Here is an 11117-nt window from a genome sequence, read left to right on the forward strand (position 1 = left end):
ATAAAATGATAGGTATACCTGATACCCGACAGATAATTACGCGACAAATACACAACAACTAATGGTCAAGTATGGGACACGGTTTTAAATCGAGTATGGAATGGTATTACCAATACTCTGCCTGACCCGGCCAATTGCCGGCCTTAATTACACGTTGTAACGGGCGTGCGTTGTTGAACATCTTTACGTCTTTAGTTCAACCATCCCGCATCAAAGTGTAACACCCCGACCAAAGGCGGATTATACATCGGGACGCCACATATTGTTTCATTACTCGTGACACTATTGGGTGTCAATATTTAATAAATACATTCATTCGCGCACGCGCAAAGTAAACACAAGATAACATAAAGCAACATAATTCAATATATAATAAGGCAAAATATTCGAACAACAATAACTTGTCTTGATACATTTTAATCTAGGTCCAAAAGTAAAAACGTCCTACGTGTCCACAAGCTCCAAATGTAGCTACAGCAAACCTGAACATGTGTTAAAATAAAATGTCAAACACTTGCGTGTTGGTGAGAAATCAAGTTTAATACAATACATAGATAACAATAAATCTGCGCGCAACATGTGTATGTCTGGTTTTCAACAAGGGTGTAATCTGATCGGGACCAACTCTAAGATTCATAGACTGCCAGTGCTCACAATTGAGCTCACAAACAAGAAAGACTGTGCAAGTGTAAACAAAATAGAAAATCATAAACGATTGTTCTCCCGTGTTCATCTAATGGTACCATGAGAACTGCGGAATAGACCGACAAGACGGTTAATGATCCACACATACAAATAAACAGCCAAGTCTACGTCCTCAACACATGGGATACTGCGCGACTAAAGTTCATAAACAAGTTTAAGACTCTAAGTTTGTATGAACACATGAACATCCCAAAACATTAAAAATAAAAAGGGATTAGGTACGAGATTACTCACTTGATAAACGATGCGGCGTAAGATAAAGCAAGAACCAACTTTAAACAAGCACAAGTTAACCTATAATTAAAGATTATTGTTTTAATCGATTGGTTTTAAGTCTTGATTATAAGTTAGCATAATTAATAAGTAAATTATTATATATAATATATATTACCGGAAAAGCAGGGCAGAATAGGGAGGAAGACGGAGGCAGAGAGGAAGACGGCAGAGAGAGCAAGGAGGAGGAAGATAATAAGTGTTTGTGTGTGATGTGTTAGAAAGAAAATAAGATTATTATTTATAGAGAAACCCTAGGGAACACAATCCCTAGAAAAGAGGAAAAGATCTCCAAAAAGTAAAAGATTCCAAAAGCAAAAGATATCAAAAGATATGGCAGCTGCAGGGGACAAGGAAAAGCTGACAGGTAACAGTAAAAGCATGGGCGGGTCAGATAAAGGTACTGGTTAAGCATGGAAAAAGCAGATCTCAAAAGATAATGTCAGTCACTTTTTCTGTCAACCAATGGGGTTGGCGCGCATGCTGCGCCGAAAGTAACTTTTCAGACATAAGATAGGTCAGGTCAACAGCACAGAGGATAAGACAACACAAAAGCAAACGGCTAGATTAAACAGAAGAAAACTCAAAGGGTTTAGCGCGAGAAGGCTCGAGCGCACGCGCGAGGGCGAAGGCTGACAGAACAAACCTTAGCGCGCCGCGGGAAGAACTATTATCCTTAGCGCGCCGCGGGAAGAATTACCATTCTTAGCGCGCCGCAGGAAGAACTTCCGTTCTTAGCGCGCTGCGAGAAGAACTTCAATTCTTAGCGCGTCGCGGGAAGAACTACCGTTCTTAGCGCGCTGCGAAAAGAACTACAATTCTTAGCGCGTCGCGGGAAGAACTACCGTCCTTAGCGCGCTGCGAGAAGAACTACAATTCTTAGCGCGCTGCGAGAACAGTTCGCCTCGCGTATCGCAGGAACAACTGGTCTTCGCGCAGGCTTCCTTGTAAGGAGTCTGGCGCGTGGAGCTGCGCAGACAACCTTAGGCGGGAAGAAACAAAGGACAAAAAAATAAGAGAAGGGGTTCAAGGCTTAAGGGCGGGATGGCGACAAGAGAGAGAAAGAGGCGGGACGGCAACAAGAGGGAAAAGAAGGCGGAGAGAAGAAGAGGGACGGGACGGAGGAAAGGAAAAGAGAGGAAGAGGCGGGAAGGAAAATATTATTATTATTAAAAATAAAGTATAAGTACAAATAAATATTAAATCATAAAAGAAAGAGATCGGATCGGAGAAACGGGTACCTGGGTCGGGTCGGATCGGGGCAGATGTCACACAAAGTGCGGGTCCAATGCCCCCCCCCCCTCCACTCCACTCCACTAGACGTGCTTGATAAAACATTTCAATGGTACTATTTTCATGCTTTATGCCCTTGTCATAAAGCGAGAACCTGAATATTAGTTTATTAATATTTTATATATATTATGTACACATATCTTGTCACATTGTATGTTTTGCTTTACGGTTTCAACCTCCTTATTTAATTCAAAATAAGAAACAATCAATGGACTTAAGTCCATAAATTCGTTCATTAGATATAGAATTAAGAAAAATGCAAATAAAAATGAAATAGATATGTACGGACAACCAACCACGCATATGCTTTTTTAATTATTATAGATTGTTAGAAATTGGCTCTGGATAATCGGACTTAAAGTAAAACCGAGTGAGGCGTTGTGAAGCCCTTTCGACCTGGATGAGGCAAAGAATAATCCTTGTTAATACGAAATAATGAAGAAAAAAATTCTAATGCAAGGTGTGACTTCCGGTTCATTTCTCATGTATGTACCTGATCGTCCCAATCCGTTCTCCAAGTCATATACACAAGTGTAATTGTTTGTGTCAATACACCACCAATCATTCCGAGCCATATACCCTGTTAAGTAATAAAAATTAGGCTCCTTCCAACCAGACACGTACTACCACCTTATATTCATACACCATGCATCATACAACTCATATAGGGCAATATAAGTCGTATTGGTGATGGTCGGGTAAAAGTCATGTATATTATTATATTATTTGTTTACTTTTAGTTTAAATATTATGTGAAATTTTGTACTTCAAGTGTGTTTATGTGTTTCAGGATACTTGATGTTAAGGACGCTTATCGGCTTGATTTATGGGCTTGGAACGAAGATGTAGAAGACTCATGACAATTGGCACATTTTCCTATGCAAAGTAAAAGAAGAAAATAAAGAGGATGTGTCAGATACCCCTTAGCGCGGCGCTAAAGGGTCCTGAGTGTGATCTTAGATATACTCTAAGATCGGGCAATTTAGTCCTTAGTGCGGCGCTAAGGACTCACCCCTGTGATCTACGCTAACATCATTCCAGATTGGAAAACTAACCTAACTTTAATATAATCAGTTTTGAGCCCCTATTTCGACATATCCTTCGTTCTAGAAACCAAGTACATGCCCTAGGATAATTTTCTATCATCCCGAAGCTTCCGGTTCATCAGTTCATCGCATGTTTTCATCCTTTCATCAGATAAGTGAATCCTTCATGATGCCGATGTCAGGCTAAACCATTGTATTCACTTTAGGCTAGGGTTTTGTGTAAACTAACTTTGATCAAATTCAATGTTTTGAATGAATATGAACTTGATTGAATGTCTTTAATCTTGTTTTACATTAGCATTGATTGTTTAAACAGTTTATGATTTTGGTTATCAAACTTTGCATCACTTTAATAGGTTGTGTTCATCACATGTAGGCTTAGCTCTTATGTCATTGAACCAGTAATCGCTAGTCATTGCTTATAATTTATTTTCATATATTAAACTGGTAATTGGGTAAACCGGGGTTCAGTTGTGTCAACAATTCGGTTAGGGTATCGTTTGTCCTCATATTCCAACTGTTAGGTTTAGTAATTACTACGCAAGTAATCTTTATGAATCTGTGATTAGTCGGTTATCACCTTACCAGAACCTAAAGTGAATCATTCTCTCATAATTGTTTACAGTTTACTTAAAGTAATCGTGTTTTATTAAATCATCTTTTATAAACCGCTTGACATCGTTTCTCCGCTTAAAATAACAATTAATAATTATGAACTTTGCTTGCGCTTTCCACTGATTCCCTGTGGTGACGACCTTACTTACCCATACTAGTTATTGGTATTTAAGTCTTATAAATACTTGTTTTTTATTAGAGCACGACATCTACATAAAAAATGGCTCCGTTGCCGGGGAATCAACGCGCAAAGTGCTAGTTTTAGTTTTAATTTAATTTTGCTTTAGTTTAGTTTTTGTTTTTTCTTTTTTTTTTATTTGTTTGATTTTACGCAGGGTATTCTTGTGTTTCATGTGTGTGTAGGTAACTCACAATGACAGGGAGTTGGGTCTATGACCCACATGAAAGATATAATTTTGTGGAAGATGCTGATTCGTACCATTCATTTCCACATCAAGAACCACCTTCATACAACCCCCAAAGCTATTACGAGCAATATAATAATAATCAAAGGAACATCAACTAGCAGGGCCTTAATAGACAATACCAAAATTATTCATCGCCTACACCTAACTATCAGGGATATTATGAGTCAGATGAGTATGATAGTGGTGGGCCCGATACTCCAACGTTTTTGAGTTATAAATAGGAGGAGGACTTCTACTACCATGAACAGCCTCAACCAATATACGATGAAGTCCCTCAATATTATAATCATTGTGGCACATATTAAAGGAATTATCAGCAAGATCAAGAAAATTCCTCGGGTAACAAAGAAGACTCTATGAAAGACGTTATGGAATTTTTGAAGGAGATAAAGAGAGATCAAGAAGCTCAAAATAATGCTTTAAATCAAAGGTTAGATCTTCAAGAAACGTCTAATGCTGCCCAAGATGAACCTATGAGTCAACTTCTACAAGAGGTAACCCAAATTAAAAGAAAAAGAAAGAAGTTGGCTAGTGGTGTCGTGGTTGATGAGGGAGTGATAGAAGAGGCTCTTGATGTTTCAAAGAATGGATTTGAGGAGGTGATTGTGGAGAATAATACCACACCAATTCCTCTAGTTACCGAAGAGCCAATGAATGCCTCGGTTGTGGTTGCTGATGAGGATGTTGAATGTGTGGACCGAGTTGAAGACAAAGTACATTTCAAGATATTAGACACTTAAATAGTCCCAAGTTATTTTGTTTATCCCCGGTTGCATAATCCTTAAACTGATAAAGTTGGGTATGTTGGTTTGAACTCAAAGAAGATGAAGGTAGAGGTGAAGGATAATGGGCAAAGTAATAAGAGACGGTCTGATATTGGTTCTACTGACTTATCCATCAAAAGAAAGAAAATCTGGACACAACACCTCAACTACCAAGCATACATGGGAAATTCTGTGGGAAAATTTTCAGTTAGACCACAATCGAATCCTAGTGTTTTAATCTCAAGAAAGAGGGTGTGGGCTCGATGCGTTAACTACCGGGCATATGTGGGAAACTCTGAAGGTAAATGTACATTCTCATCGGCCAGTATTGGGTTATTAGACATGCTGAACATGATAGAGGAAACAGTTCTGAGGCGTGTTAACTACCAAGCTTTTATAGGAAATTCGGTAGGTAAATGTTCCATTAGGCAACCATCACCGCCAATTCAAGTAACGGTTCGGCTAAAGACCTTAACAAAAACTTAGCGCTAACCAAGAGGCAACCAGATTTTATTTTATGTTTGTGTTTTATTTTATTTTTGTAATTTTTTTAACTGTTTTATTTCACGACTACCACTGTAGCAAAATGTATGTGTGGGGATGCCACATGGGAAAAGTCGGAGTTTGCAATGTTGCAGTAAAGACTCATCTTGACATTAGTTGCAACTACCCGACGGGCTTTCATGTTCCGTTAGATGTGGTTAATTTAGGCACATGTATATTTTTATTGTATATGAACTTTGTGGGTGTAGTTCACTATAAACCCTCACGAGACCTCACTCGTCCACCCAGGCTACCGGGGAGTTTAAAGGGCTTGTTTCATACGCTAAATGCAATCGTGATTCCTATGAAAGTGAGTTAGGTCATTTAACAATTTTACTAGTTTAACAAATTTAATTATCAAATTTATTTAATTTGGCTTGGTAATTAAAAGTAACAGTTTTGCAAACGGTATAAAAGACATATCCTAACAGTTGTGTGAAGTGTGCTTCTACACGTGTGAGAGTTTGCAGATTCTGTTGAGTGAATTAAGGAGCCGGGTTCGTTAAGCGCACGCACGAGCATATTTGAGTGGCTTATTTTTCTTATCAGGTTATTTCGTTTTCATAATTTTTTTTGTTTTATTAGTATTATTGTTAAAAGTGTAATTGTATGAACTGTTAGAAAAATTAACCTAACTTCAATATAATCAGTTTTGAGCGCCTATTTCGACCTATCCTTCATTCTAGCAACAAAGTAAAAGCGCTAAGACGATTTTCTACCATCTCGAAGCCTCCGGTTCGTCAGTTAATCGCATGCTTTCATCATTTCATCAGATAAGCGAATCCTTCGTGATGTCGATGTCAGGCTAAACCATTGTATTCACTTTAGGCTAGGGTTTTATGTAAACTAACTTTGATCAGGTTCTATATTTTGAATGAATATGAACTTGATTGAATGTCTTTAATCTTGTTTTACATTAGCAATGATTGTTTAAACAGTTTATGATTTTGATTATCAAACTTTGCATCACTTTTCGGGTGGTGTTCATCACATGTATGGTTAGCTCTTATGTCATTGAACTAATAATCGCTAGTCATTACTTAAAATTGATTTTCATACATTAAACTGGTAATTGGGTAAACTGGGGTTCAGTTGTGCCAACAATTCGATTAGGGTATCGTTTGACCTCACAACCCAACTGTTAGGTTTAGTAATTACCACGCAATTAATCTTTATGAATCCGTGATTAGTCGGTTATCACCTTAACTGAACCTAAAGTGAATCATTTTCTCATAATTGTTTACAGACTACTTAAAGTAATCTTGTTTTATTAAATCATCTTTTATAAATCGCTTAACATCGTTTGTCCGCCTAAAATAATAATTAATAATTATGAACTTTACGTGCACTTTCCACTGATTCCCTATGGAGACGACCTTACTTACCTATACTAGTTATAGGTATTTAAGTCTTATAAATACTTGTTTTTTATTAGAGCATGTCATCTACACCAGTAGACTCAGAGTTTTGTGAGTTATACATGCTGTCGTATAGATGTATCTGAGTTGTACACACCTATTCGATATATATATGCGAGGCATATAGGGACTATACGGGGCATGTAGTTCTTCAGTGATTAACTATACGTATAGGGCCTATATGAGATATATAACTCTTTGGTGATGAACTCTATGCATCTTGACTATACAATCTGTCAAGTTCTATATGGTCCGTAGAGGCCTATACGAGGTATATAGACAGGTCAAACCACAAGTCTAGCATTTCCATACCATTTTCCGTGCATGCGATCTCTATTTGACTCATATAGGCTTATACGACTCATGTAGGTCATGGAAAATCGGTGTCAGTGAGATAGGGTTGGTGTCTAGTTATCACATCCCTACAAATTAATAATCGAAAAAAATGGGCCATATAAGAGTTTCGAGTTTTAGAACATTATTTTTATGTACCTTAACTTCTAGAGTCGTTACATATCCGAGCAATGCTCCCACTGGAATACCAATCAAGTAAAAGCAAACGAGGTTAACGATCGCAACAGCTGACTGCAAACCCGCTCCAACTGCCACACCTGATTAATAACAATATATATCTCTATTGAGTATTTACAAATTACAGTTAACATTGTAAATATTCCCAGATATTAGAGAGCGCTTGAAAGAACCAAGTCGAAGGAACTAAAATGGAAGGAGTTACCAGAGAGTACAGGATAAATGCTGTTCAACAGAACCGAAAAGGAGAGAAGCAAAGAAAGATCTGCTACTGTATCCGCAACTCTATCATCATCCGTGAAAAAGTATGCAAGTTTTTTACCAAACGCCAAACAAAGAACAAAGAAGAACAGACCGATCACAGTGGAAGTCCCCAACAAGACTTGTATGGAAAACCTCACTGCTTTTGCATTTCCTCTCCCTAATTCATTTGCCACCCGAACACTTCATATACATATATTATATATATGTGTCCAAGTCACAACACAAGTTGTATTAGTCACATACACGGAAAACAGAAGATTCTCATGAGATCATCGATGACTTACCATGCAGCACCTAAGAAACCGAGGCTTATCATAAACTCCCACGAGTTAATGTTTTGGCTGCAAAAAGTTTTGAATATAAAAATATTGACCTTCTACTGACATTAATCAAAACATGATAAATAATAACACGAATTGATACCAAATCGAGAAGGCGGATATTGCAACCTCGGCGTCCGACATGTAACCAGCAAGTAAGACTAGAACAGCATAGTACCATAACTCCAAGCTACACATTAATAACAATGGTCAGACCAACTTGACTTTCAAAGCCAAACGAATGGTTTTCTTAACTTAATTACCTTAGTTAGCAAAGAATTGAATGGTGTGTCTAAATGTACCCTATATACACTAAACATACCCCAAAACTTTGAAAGATGCTTTTTTCAACAGGGACGGACCAACAAGTTTGTGAAAATGGCCGAATGAGTACGTTTATCAGCACCGTAATAATGATTTCAAATCATTTTTTTTTTGTGATAGAACATTCTGTTTGATGTTGGATAGTCAAAATTGTAAAGGTTATGGCAGATACTTACCAGACCATCACACCAGATGATAATGAAAGCTTTACAACAGGAACAAGATCCTTAAAAGCGGCAACCGTAAATCCTTTCCATGAATGCGGGCACCATCCACCAAAAATGTAAACAAACTCTCCAATCACAAGAAACCACGAAGACATCGAGAGTGCAAGCATGGCTCCCGGGACCCCCATATTTAGCTTATACACGAAAAGCAGTGACAAAGGTATATGGATGGCAAATTGCAAAGCCGAAAGCAATGCAATAATCATGTTCTTTAACTGTGCTTGTAGATACATTTGTATAGTGAGGCTAAAAACAAAGTTATAGATGAAAGGGATGAACCATAATGATATGTATCCGCCACTGTTTGCTATCGAGTCTTCCTCACCAATGAGTTTATAGATTTGGGTACCAAAGATGAAGACCGGAAGCAAAAAGGTCAAAGTAATAAAGTCAACGATCCATGAGCGTTGCAAGTAAATGCCCATCATGTGGGTCTGTCCGGCTCCAAATGCTTGTCCACAAAGGGTTTCAGTTGCACTCGACATTCCCAACTGTTGATACATTAGAATATGATCGAGTAAATGGTCAATTATTAAAGTCAAATTTTTTTTGTTCCAAAGTGCAAACTTATCATGATTTGTAGGTGGTTTCTTTAAGACTAATAAATGTGAATGAGTTCTCATTTTAAATTCAGTTATCATCATTTTTCTTCATTTAATATCAATATATATGGGTAGCTGTATGTTAGTCTAATGAGTTCCCATTTAAGCTCAATTGAAAATAACTGTTTATAAGTTATAACTAAACAACAATGGTTGACTTACAAGTATTCCGTTGACAAATCGGACACTAAGTGTTTGAACCAGTGCGTAGCCAGCAAGATCTATGCTACTAATATGTCCAATAAACGACTGGGTGACAACAATAGTTCCAAATGCACAAACCCTTGATATGACACTCGGTAATGCAACCCTCCATATTTTCTTTGATTCGACCCATATCCTTTGTTTTAGGTCACCTTCCTCTTCATGTTCATGTCGAATAAGCTTTGTCTCGATCCCATCATCCATCCTTAAATCAAATAATAAGAAAACTTATTAGTCATGTACTCATGTTGGTGTTGGGTGGAGAAAAGGTGGAATATAGAGATGCTTGGTATGGATATGCTTGATTTGGATCAAACAGTAAACTACCCAATCCAATTGCTGATCACATTAAAACCGGAACAACGATCTCAAATGTAACTTTTGATATCAATCTAACGTAATTAGAATGACCGGACATGTCAAATTGATATAAATAATAGCAGCCAATACAACAACTGTCCGGTGTCCCTATTTCATAATACTTTATATATATTTGAAGAACATTATTCCAAAATCCACATCCCTCTTATCTTGTTAGATTATAATCCACCAAATACTTGAAATCACGGTTGTCTAAAAAGCTCGTGACTCATCCAAAATCTGCTCATTTTTAAACGAGTTGAGCCCAAGCCAAAATAAGCATCTTGTCTGTCTCATTTAAATTAAGTCTAAATTGTAATGTTTGTAATTTATAAGTAGATTCCATTTTTACAAATAAACTCACTAGCTAAAATGGTAACCCTGATATTAATTTAAATTATATCAAGCATAATTAATTATAAAAGCTAGGCAGCCTTAACAGGAACTCTTGATTGGGTCTACAAATTTTCTTAAAGTAAGATTTTGTTTTTGCTGTCTATTTTATAATCAATTTACATATTAAAACGCAACGTGGCCATGACACACCCATATAGAGTTCAACCCAACGTCAACTTCTAATTTCGGATTTATCTCAACGCCGCTATCCAGTAATTCTACACCAAACAAATATGCAGATAACAAGATAACAAAGAAACGTGTACGCTATTCATAACCAATATTACCTACGTACGTCTCAAACTAAAAAATAAATATTATAAAATTATCAGAAAGTGATGAATACATATCAGGCACCACCTCCATGATTTACCTAATCAAACACATGTTTTGAAGCATTATTAATTTAATTTGTATTAGATTTTTTATAAACTGAATATACAATTCTAAGCTACTCACTTAATTTGACTAAGAAATAAGAACATTGATTGAAATCTCAGACACACGCTCACACATGCTCACACTCACACACATATGTGTAGAGGGAGATATATATATATGTCTGTATGTATGTGTGGGTGCGCGCACGTGTATAGAGAGAGAGAGACTTACTGTGTGAGGAAACGATGATTTGGAAAAATCAGTCACAAAGCATAGCAGGAGATGGTGTGGGGATATTTGTTTATTGAATCAAGAGGCAGCAATTTGTCAATTTATAGTGTCACGAATACAACTTATGCAAGATTACACTATCTATCCTTGCTATGGCCTTTGTTCATTATCGGGTCTCTATCAAATAGGTTG

At 37.1% G+C, this 11117-nt stretch overlaps 1 protein-coding gene across 1 annotated transcript; it reads right to left on the reverse strand.

Moving 5' to 3' along the window:
• Positions 1 to 2446: 2446 nt before the first annotated feature.
• On the reverse strand, positions 2447 to 11117 carry LOC143623278 (protein DETOXIFICATION 24-like). The gene is made up of 9 exons (XM_077094226.1): positions 10926 to 11117; positions 9516 to 9762; positions 8701 to 9242; positions 8304 to 8390; positions 8165 to 8221; positions 7822 to 8060; positions 7578 to 7696; positions 2765 to 2851; positions 2447 to 2667 (listed from the first exon to the last, which is right to left on the reverse strand). The coding sequence occupies exons 2-9, from the start codon at positions 9759 to 9761 to the stop codon at positions 2590 to 2592; spliced, it is 1455 nt and encodes a 484-aa protein (XP_076950341.1). The 5' UTR covers position 9762; positions 10926 to 11117; the 3' UTR covers positions 2447 to 2589.

The sequence above is a fragment of the Bidens hawaiensis genome, unplaced genomic scaffold, assembly GCF_021521415.1.
Source record: "Bidens hawaiensis isolate Kalapana, Puna unplaced genomic scaffold, B.hawaiensis_p1.1 tig00003356_1, whole genome shotgun sequence".
NCBI lineage: Eukaryota > Viridiplantae > Streptophyta > Magnoliopsida > Asterales > Asteraceae > Bidens > Bidens hawaiensis.

What these genes read in the sequence shown, in the direction of transcription:
- LOC143623278 (XM_077094226.1), bottom strand. Translation starts at nt 9,761, where the DNA reads ATGGATGATGGGATCGAGACAAAGCTTATTCGACATGAACATGAAGAG. An exon ending in TCATCTGGTGTGATGGTCTG is followed by an intron (nt 8,391 to 8,700) that starts GTAAGTATCTGC and finishes ATTAATGTGTAG; the next exon opens with CTTGGAGTTATGGTACTATG. An exon ending in CATTTATCCTGTACTCTCTG is followed by an intron (nt 7,697 to 7,821) that starts GTAACTCCTTCC and finishes GTTATTAATCAG; the next exon opens with GTGTGGCAGTTGGAGCGGGT.